Source organism: Alosa sapidissima, chromosome 17 (genome assembly GCF_018492685.1).
Source record: "Alosa sapidissima isolate fAloSap1 chromosome 17, fAloSap1.pri, whole genome shotgun sequence".
Lineage (NCBI taxonomy): Eukaryota > Metazoa > Chordata > Actinopteri > Clupeiformes > Clupeidae > Alosa > Alosa sapidissima.
In genome coordinates, this window is record NC_055973.1 from 13812937 (window position 1) to 13838816 (window position 25880).

The following is a 25880-nucleotide window of genomic DNA, read 5'->3' on the forward strand; positions in this document are numbered from 1 at the left end:
AAACGTTTTTTTTTTTTTTTAAGAGATGGGATTCCACATTTTAGCTGTAGACTATTGTGTTTACCACCTTGGAGTTTATTTCTTCCTGAATTAAACAGTTTTGTTTATAAATATGTCTGCTGTGAAACACATTAGGCCTACTATAGGCTACTGTTACCTCCTGTTTTGCTTGTGTGCAGTATCCTGCCAAGAAATCACATGACCGAGGGCTCAGACAAGACAAGACATTTTTGCTCATTAGTGTGAGGTCTCTGTTCTCTGTCTGTTGCACAGATCCTGCCCCCACTAGTGCTTCTGCAATCCCTCTATTGCGCTATTGTATCTAACCAGTCGACGCTGCCAAATGAACTCCAACACGAAGGTTATGCTACACACAGCCTAACAGTGATGGCATGAGAATAACAACGCTGGGCAAGGCTTTGGCTCAGTCAGACCTCATGATAATGCTGGAAGATTTTCTAGATGACCCAATGGGGGCAGGCTATGTGTACAGACACACAAAGACACACAGCTGGTGTTTAAAGGGGTCTGTCATTGGTTTTACCTCCTTCTTTGCCTGACACTGTCACACTATCGTCCCCTTAGAATTAGGTTCTATCTGACCATTTTTGTTAAAACTGAGTTATTGACATGTTCTTACTCTGGGACACATTAAAAAGGTGCGGTGAGGTGATTTTTGTATTCATTTTTGGACATTATATCTCGAGGTTTGTTTCGCTTAGGGACCATTCGGTATGGAATGGACCACTGGAGGAAAATAGCGGAGGGTCATGTCTTTTTATTCTTTGTTGAGGGGAGGGTCAAATATTACTCCAATACAAGTGAAAGATGAAGGTGAAACAAAATGTTAATTGAGTTGAAGTAGAACTACTTGCTTTTTAAACATAAGTATTCAAAAATCAAAAGTACAACCATTTTTCCTTTTTAATGTAATATTTTTCATACACAATAATAATATGTAAATCCTTTGGTTAGTCACTAGCACTCTGTATTCATTCACTTGCGTGCATTCACACTGATAATTATGACAACAAAGTGCGTTGCAAGTACACGGATTGCACTCTAATGGTAAAAAAGTTTGCCCTCAATGATCGCATGACCATGATGAAAGAACACTAACCGATTTTGTTTAATTACAGCTATTATATTGGTATAACACATGACTGGACATTTTTATATATTGTAAGGGGCGGCATTTACGTTCAGTTGTGAAGACCAATACCCTGTTGAATGACAACACAGCTTTGGGGTGTGTAACAGCTTAGAATGGCTTAGGCTACAATGCAGTGCAGCCAGCAATATTTGGGGACATTGAGCACTATGGGAGCGTCCCAAAGTGCTTGGAAGAGAATGCAGTGAAGTTCTTCAAGAAGCACCTCCTTGAAGAAGCACCGGCCTCTTGCGACGGCCCTGTAGCTCCTCAGACAGCGGGGGGAAAAGTTAAAATACGTGATAAACCCGGAAAAAGTTCACAGGTAGGTTATGTTTCGGTCCCGGTGATTATTTGTGAAATTGTGCAAACGACAGCCTTTTCAAGGCATTTTAAGGAAGGAATGGTAGCATGCAAGCTCCCAATTGACCCAGTACAGAAGGCATCAATACATTGTTGGGGAGGATCATGCGTTTTTTCTCAATCACTTTGGAGAGTCATAGAAAAATCTTGCTGGCGAGGGAGGGTCACGTCTTTTTTGACCAACGCTCCCAAAATTCCTCCGGTAGCCCCTTAAATAAATAACAGTCCCTTATCAGCATAACGTTAGGAACCCTAAAACTTTGAAGCTCAGTAGGCTAGCCTAGCCTATCTCAGAACTACTTAGAACGTAGATAGAACCTTATAAGGGGACGATATATCAATACAATTCCACACATCTCAGTATGACTTAAATAACTTTTCCTCATAACTTTATTCATTGTTTTCTCATAGTTGGTCATGCCAGGATTCAACATTTAGCCTGGTTCACTAGGTGTGTATAACAGGGGTGAGGAAAGGATATGGCTGTCCTGTTCAAAATTCTTTTGACACTTGACACACCTCTGCGCACACCCTTTTCTGCAAACCAGACATTCATTTTGTGCAGCTTTCATGCTCAGGATTGGCAACAATTAAGGAGGGGAGAATTGTTCTCTCAGGTCAGTCTGTACACAAGCACGAGCACAATCCAGCTGCAAAGGCGTGTTGTGTCATGAGTAGAGCTGCAGGATGGCAAGACCGGATTCCTTTGCCTGCCAGTGGGTTGGCTTCCAAGAATCATACTCATCAACAAACCACTGTTGAAATATTTTTGTCCTCATTTTTTTGTGATTACACAATGGAGACTGAATAGTTGTGGTAGGTAGTGTGGGAGAGAAGGGACTAACATCTCTTCACTCAAAAAAAGCCTACGCGGTCCCTTAAAGGGATAGAGCTTGTTTCCATGGTTACGGTGTGTACACAAAGATGGTTGAGCTAAGCTTAGGCAAGTGTAGGCAGATAGTTCCAAGTTGGATACTTTGCTGTTGAGAACTTTTTTCTGTTTACACGAACCTCATACTTAGCTAGGTATGCAGCCACATAGGTATATAATCAGACTATTTAATATGTGAAATATATACGGTACTCAATTTATGTAATGTAAGGTACGGAGGGACTTGAATAGGAAGCTAGGTCGCTAGCTTACTTTCCTGGCTGCACTGCCAGACATCAACAGTAGTTCTAGTTCTAACTGAGTTAACAACACAAATAGCTTATGATGGCCGAAGGCTCTGAAAACAGCAAAAATAACTCTGAACTTCACATGAATCGACACAGGCCCGCCTCCGAGAAAAGCCAGGTAGGGGGGAACAATAGATGCCAAGCGCTAACATACACTTTCATGTGACTTTACAATATCATGCTGATGGATTTGGATCGATGGTTTTTAAGTTATAAAAGTAAATCAGTTAATGATGCTTTAGAGGTGACTTTAGAGGTGTACAAGGAGAAAATCGATGTTGCCTACAAAACCATGTTGCCTACTTATCCCAGATTTAGGATATCAAAAGTCATCACTACAATGAATCTGGCATATCATGTGACAAGTGCTTGCGTCTTGTCTTCTAGTTATCCCTTGAGTGAGTTGACAGTTTAAATTTGCTTAGAGGTATTGCAAAAATAAAATGAAATAAAGCAAAATTTCAGGTGTGGTTGAAGGGTGCCATTAATGCATGTATTGAAATAACAGAAAAACGTTTGCTTAAATTTAGAGGACATCCATTTTTCAAAATTAAAATCTAAGTGAATAGGTTAGTGTTTATGGAACATAAAATGATCTTGCAGTAATATTACCACCTTAGAATCTTAAGTAAAGCCAAAACTATGTTTTCTTTCAAAGACTTTGATATTGATTCATGCCTTTATTTCATCCCGCCTGGACTACTGTAACTCCCTTTATTTTGGTGTCACTCAGTCCACTCTATCCCGACTTCAGATGGTGCAAAATGCAGCTGCAAGGCTGCTCACCAAGTCTAAAAAGACACAACATATTTCTCCAGTTTTGAAATCTCTGCAATGGTTACCAGTGAAATTTAGAGTAGATTACAAAATTCTTCTTTTTGTCTTTAAAGCTTTAAATGGACAAGCTCCCCAATACCTAAGTGAGCTTGTACACTTTCACTGCCCTCCCAGAACTCTGAGGTCATCAGATAAATTACTGCTCTCAGTACCTCAGAGTCCTCTAAAAAATATGGTGACCGTGTTGTGCTGGGCCCAAGTTGTGGAACAACCTGCCTTTTCACATTAGATCTACACCAACTATTGGTGCTTTTAAAGTTAAAAGAACATATGCTATTAATGGCTTTTTAATGAATTGTGGAATGTACTTATATAGGCTATACAGTATATATGTACATATTATTTTAGTTTTATTTTCCTGTTGTGCTTTTTTGTGTCTTTATTCATTTTGTCCTCTATTATCTATTTTTTTTTTAGTACTTTGGTCAACCACAGGTTGTTTTAAATTGTGCTATATAAATAAACTTGACTATGACTATGACTATATTACAAACATTAACAGGTCCTTTTTTATCTTTTTTGACGATTTTCTGTTTGTGTTCTATTACAGGACATTTCATACTTACTCACAAGTATTTTCAAAGATCTTTACACCAAGGAGGTTATCGGAAAAGATACCATTGACAATCTTTCCCAATCTCGACGAGGAGATCAAAACAGCTACCATGACAAATATGTGGAGGAACTCCAGAAGGCAAGACTCCAACCATGACCGCATATACCACTGGAACACTTCCTCAATAACAATCACATGTTGTGTCCAACTGATCTGAAATGATTGAAATTGTGATCGTTAATGTCTCTCACACACAAACAGGTTCATGCTGAATATACAAAGCGCATGAAGGATGCGAATATGCTAGAGAGCCACATCATCCAGGCACGCATTCAGGCCACTGCCATAGAGGAACGAACTCGTGCTCAGATAGTAGAGGAGGTTGGAGAGGCCTACACTCAGTTGGGTCTACCTCCCGGTATGCTGTATCTCCGCTATATTAAGAGTAGTGTACTTAATAGGAGGCAATTCAGAAAATAATAAAAAATGAAATGATATGAAAAATAATGATATGAAAATAACCCTCAAAATAGTTAAAATTAGCTTGGTGTTTTCAAATGTGTGTTTTTTTTTTTTTAACAATAACCTCCAAATAATTTTAGAAAGAGAAAGAAGAAATTTTGATCTGCTTGCTTGTTTGTTTCCTGTGTCCAGTCAAATCAGCTTTCATGCGGTGTGTGGACAATAGACTTCTCAAGAACCATAATTTGCTATGTCCAGAAGATTACATAATCGAGCAGCCAGCCCTAGTGAAAGCTCCACAAGGTACATTCAGAACTTATCCTTAAAATGGTTCAAAAAGTACTCTAAATCAAACCAGGCTCTATTCTGTATGCTTGGCTGTGTTTGTTACAGCATTTACATTTACTTGTCAAACACTATCAATGCAGAGAGCATTCAGAGTTTAACTGCAAAATAACAATGATCATAATGGGGGGGGGGGGGGGGGGGACACTATTTGGATCATTCAGAGTGAAAATAAAATAATGTGGTCTTTACCATGTTGTTGTGATAAAGGGAAAGCTACGGCAGGCTTTGCTCACCCCACACTCTCCTACAACAAGCACGTCTGTACGCAGCCACAGGACGATGGCTACACGCTTATCCCTCCTCCGCAGAAGACAGAGCAGGACATGCTTGAGGCCTCAGAGGGGACACTCACACAAGCGTCCAGCAGAGAACTCATCACTGATGGAGGCACTCCCTCTCAAGTGTGTTTTAAGTTGAAGGCTGTTGGTGTCTTACCATTGACATTCCTTATAAAGGATTTATTTTTTCAGTACTTATTTAGCCTACATGAAAGCAACTCTGTCTCTTCCTGTAATTACTGGAGATTGTAATCTTACATTTTCCAAGACAATTTAGCTAATTCCAGTTAGCATCTAAGCCTCCAGTTCCCATTATATTTGTTTCTGTCATAATCTGGTTAAAACAAATGGGATCATGCTTCTTGAATCTTTAGACTAACATACAGTATCATACAGGGTATCTACCATAACATACATAATGTGTATGACATGGTTATATGAGCCTTAGAATTTTCAAGTCCTAGGGCTCAGGTAAAGAGTCACCAAGATTAGAATGACCTGTGCTGTGTCACTGTGTCCAGAAGCACCTCAGAGCCCGCATGAATCCCCCGTGGTTGAAGGAGCCAAGTGCCCAGAGCCGTGCGGAGGAGCGGGCCGCGCGGCAGAAGCTCAAGGAGCGTCAGAACTTCCTGCGAAACCCCCGCTTCCTGCCCCCCCTTGCCCAGCGGGGTGGCAAGTCCCTCATCCTGAGCGGGAGGAAGTCGGAGAGAGGGGTGGATGGGAAGAGCGTGACCATTGAGGAAAGGTACTTCCTGCTTGGCCACTTACTGGTAGATCAAGGTCTCTTGTATCTCAAATCGTGGACAGGGCTATTAACATCAAAGCTGTGGGCTCAGCATCAAGGGAGTTCATACTGAACAGTGTATACTGTACTGTTCTACTGTACTTTGTAATTTTGGATGAAAGTACTGGCTAATGCGTATCAAGCCATTAAAATGACATGATTATTACTTGACTGTAGACAATAGTAAACTGCTACTCATTCTTTTGATACACCAGAATGCACAGTGCAGTTTGAATCTGTCTGGAAGAGTTAGCAGACAGTTGTGTGTGGTTAACTATAGGGTGCAGTAACACTGTGTAGGTGAGGTGTAAGCTTACACCTGGCCTTTAAAACTCAACTTCACACCCAGCGATGTCATAAACTATCATTATGCAAGAGGGCGAAATGTCTTTGGGCTGTCTGCAAGCAAGCGCTCTTCATCTAGCAGGGTGTAGTATGTTTGCTACTGCACATTTCCAAATCAGCCTGAATGTTTCACCCATTCATCTGAAAATAGCGACACCGCCCAGGAAACTGTATCCACAAGGTGTGATGGCTTCTCACTTCACACTTCCCTTTCTAGAAGTTCAAGACAAGTACATTGTTATTTTTACACAATATGTCCAAATTGTAGGCCCATTTGACTTTGTCATATCAAACTGATGCAACCATCTGGAACCTTTTTATTATATAGTGTTAAATAAATGATTTTTGATGTGTACAGGTAATACTCAAGCTGATGTTCACAGCAACAGTGGCCTGTGTGGAATACATGCTATATCGGGCTATCTGCCTATATCCATTGTTTTCCGTCTTATTGTCCTGGGATGCCATTTGTTTTCTTTATTGAAGAGCGTTCACTGCCTTTCAGTTGTGTTTGAGCCTGTGTGCTTAATATGTACCTTCATAATATGAAATATGATCATACAGTCATTCTCTCCACATCCTGCATTATGTCATCTGTCGCACCACTGTTATTATATGTGCTTTTATTGTATCCGGAGGGTTTGTACCAAACAAACACAGCAGCCACATATGTTCTCTATGGTGTAACCAAAATAAAGTGAAAGTTTAATTTAGCATCATTGTGTAGGCAACTCAGGACGATTTTCTTAAGAGAAAGAATTGAGGCTTTCCCACTGATGCAAAGCACAACTTTAAGCGTGCAGCAAATGATGATGATACCAATAATTGATTGATGGTATCAATAATGATTTACATTTATTCTATTCATTTAGCAGACACGTTTATTATTTAATGATTATTATAATGACGGAAACTAGATCGGGCTATCAAATGATTCAAGCCACCCTCTCCCTACCCTGTGTCTGACCGAACGTCTGACCCCATGCAGAAGGCAGACGTCCTTGTGGGGATTTCCATTTCATTAGAGCCGAGGGAATCATAAGACCATAAAAACCCATCATCTGACTCCAGACTTGCCAGCACATACAAACTCAACATACAATGTGTTGTTTAAATGGGCTTGTGTATTTGGGAGAAAGCATGTAGGACTGATGTGCATATTTCATTTTCTCCTGTAACAAAAGTACTAAGCCACAAAGAGTTCAGTTGTTGGGCTCACGAAAGTGAACGAAAGTGAACTTTTGATTGATTTCATTCAACTTCAGTTTTTGATCATGTGTGTATCAATGATTATCACTCAATGACTCTTGTTACCCCAACTCAATAACATTACAAAGCGAGAATAAGGACATTTGCACAGTTTAATCTATTTAATTTGCCGTACTGATTCAATTTGACTCTGCATTCCAGCGCAGACTCACTGCAATCATCTGTCTTTTCAAAAACGCCACACAGCCATTCCCTTTGGCCTATTTGTCTGCATGCCGCAATTACCCAAATAGGGTTGTTTTCAGCTCAATATGCTTTTTGATTTGTCCGGCGGACCCTGCGGTCAAACGCTTCAGACCATGCGCTTGCCTTGGACATTCCATGGATGGTATGTGCTGTTGCCGTGCTACATGTCTGTGTTGCTTAGCAGGAGACATGGTGATGGTGAGACCCAGAATGCTGAATGCCAGTGGCTGATTTTCCCATAATGCTTTGTTGCTGCAGCCCAGAGGTCCCTGTGCCTGTGTTTCTGGCCAGTCCACCTGTTGTCCTCTTCACCAACTACAAAGTGGGACAAGTGTATGAGGTACACTTGTGTGTGTGTCTGTGTGTGTGTGTGTGTGTGTCACATAGCCATTTTGTATTATTTGACATCAATTTATTGATACTAATATAAACAGTCAGGCATTCATATATATCACTTGGGCTGAACTATGACAAACCATTTTATTAACTTTTCAAATTATTCATCCCTAGTCATTGGAATCTGGGGTCACACATGCATTTGTTCTTGGTTCTTGAACTCTGCCCCCTGTTGTTCATGTGTGATACTGCACCATGTCCTCTCCCTCCCCCCCTTGTCAGACGACTGTGGAGCTGAGGAACCTCACTGCCACCTGCCGTCACGTGCGAGTCATCCCCCCCACCACACCCTTCTTCTCCATTGGCCTGGGTGAGCTGAGACCTCCTCCCGTTAATCCTATTTGGGAAGAAAGGGAAGAAAGAAAGAAAGAAAGAAAGAAAAAAAACTGGGATTCAAGGAGTATTTAAACATCCAAAGGTTTACTCGCTAAATTCTCCACATGCAGAATGCTCTTCATACAAATGATTCAGAAACAGTTTGACCAGTGTCCCTCGAGGGTCATAGAAAAGACTGCTCTCTGGGTGGGGCTGCAGATTGTGTCCTCTTTAGAAGACCATTTTAAACAGCGTTTCTCATGCTCTAGTTCCCATGGGTCCACACAAAACTGCCTGATTGAAGCACTCCTCCTGTCTTGCTTTGTGAACATCTTTGTAAACACCTCATATCCTTTAGAATCCCAGTTTTTGCACTCATGGGGAACAGAGAGAAAGAGAGAGAGACTGGAAATGCATGCTGCTCCTAGAGGCACACGCAGTGGGATTTAGACAGGGAAGTGTTGCTCATGTGTACTTCACAAGACTTTGAAAAAAAAAAAAGATATCCGCACACTGTCTTGTATGCTCCCAGTTTTCATCTTCAGCACCTGTCAAATTTGTATAGATGTGCGTACATTCCTACACTACGGTTCTATACTTTACAAGACTTTCACAGAGAATTACCAAGGTTTAAGTGCGTCTTTGACAAAAACAAAAACAAACTATTTTATCTTCTAGTATATTTATTTAATATTGCTATTTGCACCACATATAGAATATTGTTTTATATTACTGGTGCAAAACCTCTCACTTGTCAGATAGAGTGTGTTCAGTCTCAGTGTGCCACCTCAGCCTCTGCAATGACTTGACCTGACGCTGGAGATAATTGAGCAGCGTTCTCTCAGATGCCTGTGGCCAGACTAAAGATGATCACAAGACTGCAGGGAACTTCCATCTTTTTTGTTTCACATCACAATTTGAGTGTGTGTGTGTGTGTGTGTGTGTGTGTGTGTGTGTGTGTGTGTGTGTGTGTGTGTGTGTGTGTGTGTGTGTGTGTGTGTGTGTGTGTGTGTGTGTGTGTGTGTGTGTGTTGAACAAGAAAGGGAGAGAGCACCATCTGCTGTGAGGAATTCAAGTGTGTGTTTCAGTTCTGCAGATGAGGCTTGGAATTATGACAATACATTTCTGAGGTTTTGAATGTTGATTTCAAGAACTATGATTAGGAGATGCAGGCAATATAAATAAGATTAGGATACATGACATACCAATTTTTTATGTTTTAGTATGTGTGTATGTTTTCCATGTGTGAACATGCGTGTGTGTGTGTGTGTGTGTGTGTGTGTGTGTGTGTGTTTCAGTGTACCTAATGACCCCTAATGGGCCCTTATTGAAATGTGGGGCAAAATGCAAACCAATATTGATGGTGCATGGACTGTAGCAATCGTATGGCATGTGGAAGCATTGAGCTGACTCATCCATGTTTGTAGTTAAGGTCAATGTTTGTGTTTAAATTAACAAATAGATTTTAGAAATTATTCAATTAGCATTAGTTAACACTTAAAAGACTTTGCACTTTGGCCATCATTCAAATTAGGGTCCTGTATGTCCACGCAGGGAAGTTCCCAGGGAAGGGGGGCATGGTGGCGCCTGGCATGAGCTGTCAGTACACCGTGCGCTTTGCTCCCAACTCGTTGGCGGACTACCAGGACTTCCTGGTGGTGGAGACCCAGTCGCCACACTCTCTCATCGTGCCTCTAGAGGGCCGGAGACCCCCACCAGTACTTACGGGTGAGTAGACGCAGACTCTACCCATTACACTGTGATGAGGCGGGTCAGGAGCTTAGTGATTAACAGTGAGCTATATGCAGTACTGCCATGTATGATGCATGCAAGGAAGAACAAATGTATGATCTGGTAATTGGAGAAAAGTATTTCTTTTATATTTTGCTTTATATTTAATGATAAGTGTCATATTTGGATGACCCAGTGTTTCTCTGTACCTCTCTGTCTCCCAGTGCCGGCTGTGCTGGACTGTGGCTATTGCCTGGTGGGGGCAGTGAAGTTCCTAGAACTCCTGTGTCAGAACGAGGGCTTTAGTTCTGGAACCTTTTGCATCATGTCCAAGAAACAGTGGCCTGCGCCAAGTCTGAGGGTGAGTAGAAAGCCCTTTGACTCATTCAGCAACTCCTGGACCAGGCCCCTGCGTCTGTAAACCTTGGTATCAATCCCACATCTCCCATCATACAGCACTATACTAAAAAGATGCATTTGGCAGCTGTGCACACAAATACAGGTACACTATATTATTATTGATGTTGATTCATAAGCTTTTTAATTGTCATTTTACCAGGCTGTAGTGAAGGCCAGCTTTGCTGAGGAGCCTCCCTTTGCTGTGTGTCCTTCTGTGTTTGAGCTGATGCCGGGACAAGCCACCTTGTTGGAGGTCAGTAAAGGTTAATTAGTAAAGGTGCATTAAGTGCGCATGATGCTCGCCTATGGCAGCAAAAAAACGGGGACATTGAGATGAACAGACTTATGAAGCAGGCTTGCCATGGCAGAAATAATGATAGTCATCTTCTTTTGTCACTTCTCCAAGCATACCCCTGAGAGCGAGGCAAGCCCTTACAGAGAAATGAATTGAGTTTTGCTGCAGGGGCATAATTTTACATTGGAAGTGGCTTACGTTTCTTCATTCAGATTCATTTGCAATCCATTCCATTCTGAATAAACAAACAACATAGTTTACATGCTTCATTCTCCTTTGCATTATTCTTTAATAATAATAATTCCATTATTCGTATCATTTGACATTGCAGCGAACGTTCTACTGACGTGCATAGAGCCAGAGACACTGTTCCAACTTTAAAACGTCCGGTCAGTACCGATGTAAGTTGCTCGCGAAGATGACGTCAGGTGGGCGTATTGTTCGTCCGCCATATTGGATTGAACAGAAAGCGAAACTAAATTTTCACAGGTCACAAATTTGGTCCGAACGCCACGAAACTTGACGTACATTATCCTTGGACCAAGCCTCACAAAAGTTACCAGAAGGATTTTTGATTTTCAAAAGCGTTTGGCCGTCACAGCCAAACGAAATCGGTGGCGAAGCTCCGAAACAGGAAGTCGTCCATATCTCAGGAACAATGTCACATATCGATACCAAATTTTGTATTTGAACTCGCATAAGCTAAAAAAAAAAAGAAAACATTCCAAAAGCTTCCAGCATTTGGTAAACCACCCACTGGTATTTGGTAACTCTCACCATTCACCTTTGCAGATGTACTTGTATCACAATGCCTTCCAAGTATGCACAATGTCTATTATTTCTTGTTTATTCTAATTGCAAACCACACACATTCATTCGTAATCACACGTACACATTTAATACTGAAAGACTCTCATTTCGTTTATTTGATGTTGCCCCTAGCAACCCTGGGTTGAGAATAGACAGAGAATAGACCTCTCCAGAATAAGTCCCGCCTCCGTAACTTCCGTATCCATCCAACTTCCGGTCGTCAAATGTCTATGAAAAATAACATGGCGTTTCGAAAGATCGTACCTGTCAAACTCTGTAGGTGACAAAGTAGAAAAAGCTGGTGGGCCGATTGGCCTACACACTTCTGCCATCTAGTTTCCACTGGATTTTTTGATTGTCGGTGCCGTTTATATATGTGTATATATCTATGTAGCTAACCAGCACAAAAGTAGCCTTCCGTAATACTCGGACATTTTATTCAAAGGTAGAACGCTATTCACAACTCCAGGCTTCCACGCATGCTTGTTTGTTTACACCGAATACAAGCTGAAGTGCAAAACGAAAGTAGGCCTAACGTTTGCCTACTGCCCCCATCAACGCAGATATTTCAAATAAAAACTGTAAAAGTATAAAACATATATCCTTGATTAGCCTATGTTGGGTTTTGTGGAAGAGTAAATGGACTGTTTTAGTAGTAGTATTAGGCAGTATGCAGTCAGATAGGTCACCATGGGCATATTTGGATTAGCTAGATGGATTCACAAATAAATAAATTAGCCTACATTTGGCAGGATACTTGATATAGGCTAAATGCAAATATGGCAATGTATTATATTATTTTACATTAACAAAATGTAGGAAAATAGAATAGACTGAAAATAAAGTAGGCACTGATCTTTAAAATCCTGTTTCCTGTAGCCTAAATGTTGTCAGTCATTCTTAATATTTGCAATTGGTGCACTGGCATGTTTAACTGTTAGCTGCAGTATAATGTTAGATTATGTGTAAGTTAAGTACAGAACTGACTGTGCGCCCAAATTTTTGTCTGTGCTCCTAAATTTTTTAACTTGGGCGCACAAGTGCTCCTGAAAAAAAATGTTAGTGTAGAGCCCTGGACATTATTTATTTTTGCAGCCAATCACTGCTGTCATTTTATTTTATTGATTTGATCTCAGTCATAGCTAAATTCGAAGGCAGGCCACAGGTAAAATCCTACGAACCGCATTCAACCCGCAAGCTAATAGTTGAATAGCCAATATGTCACTGCTCCAACTGAATATTGTCACTGCTCCAACACTGAAAGGCACTGTTACAATGCCTGGATCAAGCCAGGTTCAGCATAGCGTATGCCACTGTCTGCTCAAGTTGGTGACCGGACCAGGGCAAGCACACTTTCGCAGTTCCCGCCGGAAATGCAGTCTAGTTATCATTGTATAACCATTTGTGTAAGCAGAAATATTGTTGTGCTGAGTTCTAAGAACAGAGAGTTCAAGTTAAATGTTGTTGTGCTGAGTTCTAAGAAGTGTGCACCCAGACAGACAGGAACTGCACCCTTTCTGTGTGTGTGTAGGTGAGATAAGAGTATGTCACAATGAAGTTGCTATGTCTTGCTTCCTATTTTCTGTGTGCATCTGTACAATAAAAGATACATCTTTTGGGCTGCAGAGTCAGAGACTGATGGTGTGAGGAATTCTTCCTTACATTAGCAGGCTCTCCTCTTGGTACCAGAGTTTGTGGGCAAAGCCATAAGTTGTGGTTCTTGTATCTATATGCTGGGGTTAAATTCCCTGACAGTTACCAGCAATGTTAACAACAAACTCAGCTTCACTGCTGCAAACAAAGTTGGCTATATGCTTCGCCATATAACGAACCAACTAGCCTTGTGATAACAAAATCTTTACCTTTTGTTTAGTCCACTGAAAGTTATCCACATATCAAACGATTAAATACAAAGTTATGGAGGAATTGTTTTGGGGAAGCAGTTGCACTATATCCCACTTTTGCTGCCTTTAAGCCACTTAAATCCATAGCCTAGATGAGCATTGCGCATATGTTACAACTTGACGTGATGGTGAAGCTAAATGCCCAAGAAACGCCGTCATAAAAGCTGTAGGCCTACTAAACGCAAAAACTTAATGACAGCTTGTTCGTGGTGGTGTAGTGCTGCCTAATTATAATGGGATAGGCAAGGGTTATCTTATATTCGGCTATTAGTGTGGCACATTTATTGGCCTTTTAGCCTCTTTTAATTTATTTGATGAGGAACTGATAAAGACTGAGCAGCAGAAAAGTCATAGTCGATACATCAATCGTTTATTATTATAATTAGGCTATTGATAGCCTACTTACTTTACTCCTATTACTGTTATTATTATTATTATTCGGATGAGGCAAAGGAATGTACATCTGAGTCTGAAATGGTGGCTACAAACAGTCTATACTGCTGTAACTGCACTGCTGCTATTATTAATTGTTAACTTCCGGGAACTAGTCAGAGCGAATTTGGGTTGAAGGTGGAAGTAAATACAGCAAAAGGATATTTGGTATCAATCGAACCGTAATTTCATGTAGATTAAGAATTTCAGGTGCCTACAGTGCAGATTTGTACCAGAAAAAAGATATACAGCTTTGGACCATGGTATAATGATTATTGGGCCAAAATCGTATATATTATCACATATAGATATTAGCTGATATTTCCCATACTGGTAAAAGGATCTTTACCAAACTTGGTGTACTTACTCACCATAAGTTCTTGATGAAATTAGTAGGTGTTTAATGTCTTGGGGTCAAAGGTCAAGGTCACGTGAGGTCATAGTTGACATGCAATGTTTGTTTTATACCTCTGAAGCAGATTAAAGGATCCTCATTAAACCCAACAATTAATTAAGCCTAAATTAACTAATAAGGCTTTAAAGATCATGGGGTCACAGGTAGAGGTTAAAGGTCATGGGGCTATAGCTGGCTGAGGCATAAAATCAACTATCTGAATTGACATTAAAAAAGATTAAGACATTTATTAAAGCAAAACAAACTTTATTTTCTGTATAAAAACAGTTGTTTCAACCTCCACATCTTATTTTAGTATTGTAGTAGTAGCCTCTCTGAAACCAGGGGAAATCTAAATAATTTGCTGTTTTAAAAATGCAAACATCTGTGTGAATACCTGTTTTAAAATAACTGTTTCAGTTCAGAGTTTTAGATTATATCCAAACCATTTCTGTCAAACATCTGATAAACATTGTCATCTACAGCTATTTCCTTCAACTTAAATTATAACGCCAGACAATTGATGTAAATGTCTATGTTGATAGAATACTGTTAGCAATAAAAACTACCCTTGCATCGCATTGCAATAGTTATACTTTGTTCCCTGAAGTTAGTAGTAGGCATATAAACAACGGCAGCAGCGGACTGATATTACCTAGGATTCTACTAGGTATTATGGTGGGTTTTCAGGATGTGAAGGGATGTAATCATGGGTTTCATAAAGTACTGGGGGTACCAGGATGAGAGGATCTCCTTACATGGTTAAGGGAGAGGGGGTGTTATTAAGCTGGTGAGGACTGGACAGGACAGGGATGAGGAGGCCACTGTGCCTTACGAGTTAGGGCCTGTCTAGCTAGGAAGAGAATAAGATAAGGCCTTATTTCACCAAACTGGAAGGAAACAGAAAAACTTAGGGCTACACTATTTACATATGTTACCTATGCATTACATAGGTTTGCATATAGTTTTATGCATGATGGGAAGATGGTTTCCACCAATGTAAGCGACCCTGCTTGGTACTGATTGGTGAAGGGTGTTGAGGGAGAGGGGGTGTTATCAAGCTAGTGAGGACTGGACAGGACAGGGATGAGGAGGCCACTGTGCCTTATGAGTTAGGGCCTGTCCAGCTAGGAAGAGAATAAGATAAGAAGGCCTTATTTCACCAAACTGGAAGGAACCAGAAAAACTTAGGGTTACACTATTTTACATATGTTACCTATGCATTACATAGGTTTGCATATAGTTTTATGCATGATGGGAAGATGGTTTCCACCAATGTAAGCGACTCTGCTTGGTACTGATTGGTGAAGGGTGTTGATGGAGATGGCGTGAGAGGGTGGCACTTCTCAAGGGCTGAGGAGTATAAAATATAATGTACAGTATAGCCATCCGTAGGGGAGATCTTGTCGGGGGCCCCAGCTGATGACATCTCCTCCCTATTGCTTTGATGGTTGGTCTGGACTTTGGTTGGGCTGTACTATCATTGCAATACGGTGAATAAAGATCAACAGTCTTCGGAAAATCTTCTATCTACATTGTCTCCTTTGGACGCCTTGTTCCAGAGTGCTAAATTACTAAATAGTCAAGTGGTAATTGTTAATTAGACAATTGGATTTGGAAGTGGACATTTTCTAGCCTGGAAAATCCAGACCTTGGTAATCTAGAAAGATTAAGGGTCTGGCCACGAACAATGTAATGGCCCAACTCGAGGGGCGGCACCAAGCGTGCATTTGAAAATCTCACTGCACGCAATTGGATAAGACTAGACCAATGTTTACTCCACTCACATCCATCTGGGATCGCTTCCGTTGAGAGTGATTTCGGCACCAGATTTTATGGTAGAGCCAATCAGGATGCAGGGCGGGAGTTTCATAGATGTGACGTAGCGTAGAAGCGACTGTGAGACTGTTCTCAGCGTCACGGGTTGGCTTCAATGTGAGTGGTTGAAGTAGCATGTTAATAGAGGACGGACAAGTGGCTTATCCAATCATATGCAAGGATTTTTGGCCCAGCCTTCTGAAACACCACTCCAATGGATTGATCCCAGATGGATTAGTGGAGCTAGGCGGAATGAAATTCATCTGGCGAGAGTCAGGTTAGTCTCATCATCCATTGCAGTGAAATGGAAAATAATGAATCAAGACAGTACTGAGCACAACTAAATACTGATATTCATCCCAGGGGAAAATATTGCTTCTTACAACAGTCTCATCTTTCAGAAACAAAATTTAGAAAATGAACTGCTATCCTAATACTTTGTGTCCCTTAATGTGCTTTGTAAGAAATTATAAGGTGGCTTGTAACAAATTCGTATTTAATTATATTATTGATATCTACCGTCAAAATCTTCCAAAATATTTAGATATTATTTTTTGCCCACCCCTAACTTCAACTGAATAGATAACAACGGACATGCCACATTACTAACATCAAAACTGGAAGACAATGCTAGTCTTCAGGGTCACAGAAATTGCCAGGAGAAAGTGGACAACACCTTGTCCATGAAGGGAAATATAGCAAGGGCCACAGTTAACAGTCATACTAACTTATGGAAAGTCACAACAGCAGAGAAAGCTGTAATTTACAGCTGGAAGTAGCACTGCTTGTACTGTGGAAAGGACTGCATGGGCAATATTGAAAGAGATATTGGTCAGGTCATGACTATGCTAGTGGAAGTATTTCACTGTTATATAACTGCTAAGCACATTTGCATACAGTAATTGCAATCAGATTCTTGATTCTTATATACAAAGGAGGGGTATTAAACTCATTGTGCTGTAGATAGGGACTCCCCATGTCAAAAACAACCAAGTCTATGTTGTGCAACATAAAAGTTCACTATATTTACAGTAATTGAATTGAACATGGCATGTTGATTAGCATGTCTCCACCGTCTATGTATGTCAGGGGATGAAACTGACCTTAACCTTTGACCCCATGGCCCTAAGTCCCTAGGTTCGTCTAACTTGTATAGACAATAAATGTACTAGAGTTAATGAAGATCCATCAGTCTGCTTTGGAGATATGAACCAAATACTGCATGTGAGTTATTTGTGTGACCCCTTGTAACCTTGACCTTTGACCTCAAGACCTAAATTGTCTTGCCAGCTCTTTGACAACTTGTAGTGGGTAAGTAGACCAAGTTTGATGAATATCTTTCAATTGGCTTAAGAGATATCAGCTAATATCAAGATGTACTAACATACGTTTTTGGCCCAAAAATCATTGTGCCATGCTCCATTGAAAGCCCTATATATTTTTTTCGGTACAAATCTGCGCTGTAGGCACCACAAATTCTTAATCTACAGAAAATTACGATTCAAATGATACCAAATATGCTTTTGCTGTATTTACTTCCACCTTTGACCCTTTTCTAGGCTAATTCGCTCAGACTAAACTATTTGAGGCTTCCATTAGCTGCCATTGTTGGAAAAAAAAATGGAACATTAGCGTCAGTGGAGTTGTCGCAACTCTACCTTTATATGGCTCTGGTCAATTCTAAACAGATTTCTGTAGCTCAAACACCTCGGAATTGTAGTTGAGAATGTCAGTTATAATGGCCCACGTATTTAAAAAATGTCGGGTTTAAACCGGGCTCGGGCTCATAATTAAAGTTAATGTGTCGGGCCGGGTCGGGCTTGGGCACAACGTGCACGGGCTCGGGTAGGGTTGGGCTTGATTTTTTGGGCCCGATTTAAGCTCTAATTCCTGTGACCCTCCTTTCAGCTGGTGTTCTTCCCCACCACTGCTGGACCCTTCTCCCAGGTCTTCACCATCGTGTGTGACAACTGCCAGGTCAAAGACATCACCATCAAAGGTACAGGGCCTGTCTGCTCTAGGTCTGTTAACTGACCCATACACATCACATAGTATCAAATGGTATTGTGTTTAAAAACATTGCGTTGACTAGCAGTATTGACAATCCAAAGCCATACTAGTGTGAACTTTGTGCCTTTGTTCCTACACTCATCAAACCTATCGGGCTGCATTAAAGATTAACTGTTAGTTACAGTTGAATTGACCATAATCGTTTGGCAGCCTCAGAATGAAAGGTCAACAATGTTTCCACAACAGTATCTTCAAGTGAGCTTGTAATGGTAATAACCCAAAAAGTGCATAGGGAAGTGGCTGGAGATTTATGAAAAATATGTTGTTATACACCAAAGTGTTGATCATCCGTTTTATGAGATTATGGTATAAGCTGCCCCATGAAAATGGCCATGCAATTACAACATAATGCTTGTTCCGTTAAAAATCCTAGCACTTTTTGGTTTGTAGTGTCATAGCTCAGTGGGTGACAAATGCAAAAAGGTGACAAAAGCATGACAAACATTTGCCTGTGAAATCAATCAGGGGTTATGGAGGCATACCTATGTAAACGAGATGTACCGCATAGCGGTATAAAATATGACCGCCGCTCAGTCCTGTACATCCGTTCCGCGAAAATAAATCACACTTCAATTTGTCTCCATATTTTACTCCATCCCCCACTCTTGAAACTTTTGTGTATGCTTGTTTGGCATGCCTGAGTGTGTGTGTGTGCGGCTGCACAGAAAGTAGCACCAAAGGTGAATAGATTGTAGAATAGCCAAAGAAGATGTAGCATTGTTATAAAACCTTTAAAATCTCTAAACAATCACAAGTAGGGCAGTTCATCACAGTTCATCCATTGCAACTGGATTGATGAAAGGTCACTTACACCTGCAGGCTACATTGTATTTGGGAAAAGCAAAAGGTATCAGCATAATGTTATTTATTTATTTATTTATTTATAAACAAAAACATCTCTGTCAGTTCCATGCCGTTTTCAACAGCTATCAAAAACAAAGGTCATTTTTGGATGGATGGATTTTTTGTGAATGTTTCTTCTTCTGCATAAGATTTTAGTCATCTTTAGTTCATGTAATATTGTAATATTTATTGTCAATGCACAAATTAAGTAACAGTAGTCTGAAACGTTATTGTTAATGCACAAATTAAGTAACAGTAGTCTGAAACGTTATTGTTAATGCACAAATTAAGTAACAGTAGTCTGAAACGAAATGCTGTTTTACATCTAACCAGTGGTGCAAATAACTGACATGTCCAAATTGGCCTTGATGAAATGCGTCGCTAGACTGTTCATACACATTTTAACGGGCCAAAGTTTAAGAGCTGTTGTCCGTTATTGTTCGTGCAAATATAGGCTGATTCATGTTCCCTTGCATTGTGTAACTGAGGTCCATGGCTAGTCTGGCTTTCACCAGACCAAGCTCAATCTTTTAAGAAATCAAAAAATAAATAGCGGGCAGATCAGGCTGAGTTCACCCAGCCTTGTCCATAGGCACCCGATATTGTTTAATTTTCCGATTGAGATATCCACGCTCTGGCTATTCTAAATGCAAAAATGCATCAGGGAGTTATGACAAAACTGTAACTAACAAACTAGATCCTAATAGAAAGCTGTTAGCTTCCAAGCTACAGGTAGGCTTATAAGGTAGGCCTATTTACAACATAAATTGTCAATAGGCTATGCTGGCGACACAAATACAACCTCCTTTGGAAACCAATGGCTTATGCCTTACAGTATCAATATCTGTAAGGCATAGGAATGCCATATCGTGGCGAAAAGTTGTAATAAAATTCACGCAGCTCCATGAGTCAAGAAAAGCGCGAATGAAGTACCCACTTCTAAATGGGACCCACTACACAGTAGCTTAAGGTGTGTTGCTAAAGCAGCCATAAGGAAATTAAGGTGTCATTGTTTGGATACTTCACACACACGTGCTTTTTAATTTCACAGACTACAACTACCAAGCTGGAATCAAAGCACATCGATTCCCCTCTCACACCCTGCACGCACTTAAAACAAAATAAACAGGCGTCTCAGTCTCACGCATGTATAGGCAAAACTGTATCAGACCGGTGTAACATTGGTAAATCTTCCATTGCACAGAATGATTTTTGTAGCACGTGCAACGCTAGCTTCGCTAGCGGCGGTCATAATGAAACGTAAAGGAGTGTGTGTGTGTGTGTGTGTATGTGTGTGCACTCTCAGGTGAGGCCCAGACGGTTGCGGTGGAGCTGGTCTCTGTGTCGGGTGGAGAGGACTGTCCTGAGTTTGGGGAGCTGTGTGACCTCACAGCCAATCACTTTGTGCGCTTTGACTCCACCAACCCCTGCTCCACTCTACAGAGGACGCTGGTCATCAGAAACAACGCGTAAGGGCAAAACAAAGCAAAACAAAATCATGTCAAATACCAATTTCTTTCATTTAAGATGATGTCACAATAGTATGTAACTTTTTGAAACGTAATGTAACATGTTGTAAATACTGCACTTCAAATCTGTAAATTTATATGGGTTTGGAAACTTGTTTTTTTATGCAAAGATGAGTTCGGCTGGATGGCAAGAATGAGAGAAAATGCTAGCTTGTGTGTTTGTCATTGGGCTTGTTGAGTGCTCAGGACTGAGGGCTTGTTTGTTTTCTAACTCGGCTCATTGCACAAGCCTGACAGCCTGATGGGTAATGATGCCGTATGATTCCATGACTTCAGTCTCTTCTCATGCCTCAGACTCAGCAGTCAGACAGCAGACATACCAACTTTTCACTCGGCTGTCATGCAGCCAGTAGGTTGAGCAAGACTTTTGCTATGATTGCCATAACTTTTGAATGGCAGCAGCTATCTGGCATAGACCAATTAGTCTGCCCATATGTTGAGGTATGCAAGAAAACATATGCACAGACCCATCAAAACAAAAACACAGCACAGTCTCTATGACAACCTGGAATGATGTCCCAGACACTGTCTTCTTCTCAATACACGTTTTAGAATCTGTGTACTATAGGATGCATGTATGTTTATAGACTAATAACTAGTCTCTTAATCTATACTAGTCAAGTCAAGTCAGTTTTATTTGTATAGCGCATTTAACATGCACATAGTGCAACACAAAGCGCTCCACATATAAGATGTCATTGACACATACATAGACTAACAAAGACAGTAGATGCCGGACGGAGCGGCGTAGTCGCCATTATACAACAATTGGGTTCTATGGAACTATTTATTTGTTTCTGATTGGCCGAGAGACGTTCCATGAGTTGGAATATCCCTGGACATTTCAACTCAGACTTTGCACAGCTAATAATAAATCACTCCGCTATACAATGCAAAAATTTGACACAATGTTCTCATCCCAGCTCTCCACTATTTCAAGCAATGGGTTACTCCTTAGCAAACCATAACGAAACAGTGCTTCACCACATCTGTGGATTAAGCCACACAGTCAACTTAATGTAAGTAAGATAAACGAGGATGCTAATTGTTCTCTGCATTGCCAGCATTGTGTATAATATGATTGTCACTTGGAGGAGACGTGTAGATAACTAACGTTAGCATAGTTAGCTTACCGCTGCTAACGTGCTAGCATCGTCATGTCAGGCTGTGCACAGCATAGACATAATATTATGTCTATGGTGCACAGTAGTGTAACATTTATTCACCATAAATTCATAAAGTTGAGTGGTTCTGCAATGTAGGCTATGTTTCCGTTTTTTTGCAGTACCATGTCCCTTACATGACATGGCCCAGTGTTCTTGTAACATGCATGCAGCAAACCTGCGCCACTCCGCCTCCGGCCTCGTGGCTACGGCCGAACAACACCCGTGGGAATATCCATGACCAACCCCACTCTCACTCGTGCTATATTGCTTAACCGTACCCGTGACACCAAGACATACAACAAACATATTAATAAATAAAATAAATAAGAATAAAAAAATAAAATTAGTCAAATTTCCAACCGGCTGAAAATGTCCAAGGGCAATGATGACTAGTATAATATCTTCAGTGCTGTGTATTGGAAGTATGAATACTAGTATAAACTAGTGTAATGTTTTGAGCACATTGAATCTATATTGCAATCAAACAACAACTGAACACATTGATTGATTGATTGCTTTACATAATCATCTGGTAGGTTGTGATAGATGTGATTTGTGTATGACTGTAACACTACAGGCATCTGGAGCTGGCGTTCGAATGGCAGGTGATGATGCCCAACATGCAGGCTCTTCTCCCTGGTGAAGCTCCAGATCTGTCGCGCATCCAGCATCACCTGGCCACAGACAATGGCTTCCTCATCAGCCCTGCCACAGGCCTTCTGGGGCCTCTGCAGGAGCACCAGTTTGTCATCACCTACAACCCACAGGAGGTGCTATAAAACACACACTCACACACACACTTATCCGATCTACCTAGGATGTAGCTATCAATTTATTTGTGTATTTATTTATTTTATTCTCCCCAGTTGATTGATTACCACAGTGTTTGTCATCTGGTCATAAAAGATGTGCCAGAACTCCCCCAACAAATCAATGAGGAAGGGTATGTAATATAATATAATATAATATAATATAATATAATATAATGTAATATAATATGAGATAAGATAAGATAAGATAGCATGTCTTAAATATGCGTGCGTGTCTGTGTATGCATGTGTGTGTGTGTGTGTGTGTGTGTGCGTGTGTGTGCGCGTGTGCGTGTATGTGTGTGTGTGTGCGTGTGTGTGCGCGTGTGCGTGTATGTGTGTGTGTGCAGTGCTGCGCTGCCGGTGGCGGTGCAGGATGTGGCGGTTATGGAGGTGGAGGTAAAGGGCTCCACGGAGCCGTATCAGATCCTGCTAGAGCCGTATGCCATGTTCGTGCCCGGCCACATCTACATCCACACCACCATGCGCAGGAGGTTTATGGTAAACACACTTACCCCTACACAGCAAACTACACACACACACACACACACAGTAAGGAATATGCATACGCAGACGCAGCAGGTTTACAGTAAATATTAAGACACACACCTGACCTCACAAGCACACGCACAAACATACACACCATGTTGGTGTGTATGCAATTTCTCTCGGACGTCATCCAGACCATCATCAAAAACAAACGCACGCACGCACGCACGCACGCACGCACGCACGCACGCACACAAACAAGGACACACAAAGGTTAAATGTAAACAGTATGCCTTACACACACAATTTGTCAAACACACTCAAACTAGAGGAAGAGCAGCTTCACAGAAGAGAACTTCTGATGGCAAATTTGAGGAAAAGTTGGTAAACCACCCTTCTTACCTAATTTGTGGGTGCTGATTCTGAATATTTTGTTTACCAAGCTCAATTCTGAGATCTAAGATGCATAATCAGCATTTTAACATAAAATAGCGATTTTTTTTTTTGTTGCTTATTTTTCCCTAAATTGGGTTGATTTCAAAAGTAATCACTAAAACCAAATAAAAGTGTTCTCTAAATACATGTTTGAGCATTAAAGAAGCCGTACTATAGTTTATTAACATATTTAATGGGAACATGATTACAGTTAACATGTAATAAACTCGGAAATTCTAATCAAAACACAACCATAATTTTTATTGCTAACATAGTGAGTCACTCATGTGGTGTTTAATGCATTTCATCGCAATAACAAGTTGCACAGATAACCTTCAACTCAGAATATAGCCTACAGTACATATGAACTTACATGTAAATAGCGGGAATAAGCCTAATGCAGAACTGCATCTACCGTCAGCAACAACCGACAAGTAACAAACATTTTACTTCCAGTAACACTGGATTTGGTATATATATATATGTATACATACTCTTTTGATCCCGTGAGGGAAATTTGGTCTCTGCATTTATCCCAATCCGTGAATTAGTAAAACACACAGTGAACATACAGTGAGGTGAAGCACACATTAATCCCGGCGCAGTGAGCTGCCTGCAACAACAGCGGCACTCGGGGAGCAGTGAGGGGTTAGGTGTCTTGCTCAAGGGCACTTCAGCCGTGCCTACTGGTCGGGGTTCGAACCGGCAACCCTCCGGTTACAAGTCCGAAGTGCTAACCAGTAGGCCACGGCTGCCTCCATGTGTGCTTGCCTCCATACTAGTGTGCTCTTCTAATATGCCATTGAGCAGCATCACTTGGTGGTGGTAGAGCCTCCGATCCGACATCTAGAAAACAGAGTGGCTCTGGCATAGTGTTGTCACGATACCAAAAAGTATGACTTCGATACAATGCCTGCCATAAATATCTTGATACTCGATACTGAAACGATATCCAAATCCTAAAATATCTGGAAAAGAAAGGACGCAGGCCTCCTCCAAGTGTATTGGGTCATTTGTGTTGAATTTGGTGCATTTTTGGTCAATTCTGGGTTTTAAACTTCTAAACTTTCTACATAATTATTATTTTTGTAGTCAGCAAAATAGTAGTTTGTGTGTGATTAAGTCCTTTATTGTTTGTTATAGCTCATTTATATTGTGTGGTGTTTTGGCAATAAATTACCTTTAAATAGCCAAAGTAGGTTAGATCAAGGTCAGTGTTCAAATTACTGCATGCAAATCACTTAATGCTGCTAATCTTTAGGCCATCTGATGTAGGCTACCCTAGGCCTTCCTGTGTTTATGGGATTTCTTTGACAGTTGCAAAGGGGAAAAAAGTGAAGATAGTCTTCTTTGCTCCCAGTGTAATTTAATAAGTACGTTTCAACCACTCAGGTCTTAATCAGATAGCCTATACACCATTATCTGTTTTGCTATCATTTGCTACCACATAACAAATACCAAATAACAATACGAAAGTTTCTCACAAACATTCCTGCATACCCTTAAATGTGCTGTAGTCAGATGGGTGTCCTAAAGACATACTGTAACTAGATCTTGAGCATCTATTACCAGTGTTGAATGAGCAGTTTTTGCAGTGATCACTACTGGACATTCCACATTGCTAGACAGCACCTGTGAGGATAGACTTATTTCCACTTCACAAATAACTATCACTATCTGCAATAGCTACAGTACAGGAACATTAATCAGTTCATAGCTGAGGATTTGTCCTAGGTCCACTTTCCTTTCAGCACCATATGCAGTAATGATGCACTGGAGAATGTTTCTTTTTGTTGCACTATAAAGGATATCTTGTCTAAATTCTTTGCAAATAATGCAATCTCCATAGCACTCTTCAGCACTCCTCAAACATGCACATTCTTCCATTATTCTGCAGTGAGATGTTTTAACTAGGCAAGCACAGTCGCCTTTACAGTTTTTCTCTACAGAAAAATGAGCAGTCACCTACAGTACTTTTCTATCAATTTATTATCAAGGAATCTATTTTGTTTCTAAACGTCATACTGACTTTTATCTATTATTTAAATTTATATTTTAATTTTAGCTTATTTTCACTTGCTACTTGAGGGTCATTGGGGTAATTCCTGTCCTGTCCTACAACATATTTGATACATAAAGAGTATATTTATTGCAATTCCTATGATATCTGATGGCAAAACCAAAAAGTATGTGAATTATGCTAATTAGCAAGCTTAAAACTCAAAATTGAGCTTGGTAAACAAAATATTTGAATTCAGCACCCTCAAATTGTGTGAAATAGCCCCTTT

General features: G+C 40.6%; 1 protein-coding gene across 1 annotated transcript in view; it reads left to right on the plus strand.

Moving 5' to 3' along the window:
- Positions 1-2412: 2412 nt before the first annotated feature.
- The window catches only part of dlec1 (DLEC1 cilia and flagella associated protein), a 35512-nt gene continuing 12044 nt past the window's right edge, over positions 2413-25880 (plus strand). The window contains exons 1-16 of the mRNA XM_042067805.1: positions 2413-2810; positions 4080-4223; positions 4347-4503; positions 4740-4850; positions 5103-5296; positions 5695-5918; positions 8016-8097; positions 8376-8463; positions 10023-10196; positions 10424-10560; positions 10759-10851; positions 18160-18250; positions 20471-20633; positions 22437-22629; positions 22726-22802; positions 23019-23169. Of these exons, the coding sequence (XP_041923739.1) occupies positions 2727-2810; positions 4080-4223; positions 4347-4503; positions 4740-4850; positions 5103-5296; positions 5695-5918; positions 8016-8097; positions 8376-8463; positions 10023-10196; positions 10424-10560; positions 10759-10851; positions 18160-18250; positions 20471-20633; positions 22437-22629; positions 22726-22802; positions 23019-23169 (2163 nt within the window). The 5' untranslated portion in view covers positions 2413-2726. The remainder of the gene's footprint in view (positions 2811-4079; positions 4224-4346; positions 4504-4739; positions 4851-5102; positions 5297-5694; positions 5919-8015; positions 8098-8375; positions 8464-10022; positions 10197-10423; positions 10561-10758; positions 10852-18159; positions 18251-20470; positions 20634-22436; positions 22630-22725; positions 22803-23018; positions 23170-25880) is intronic.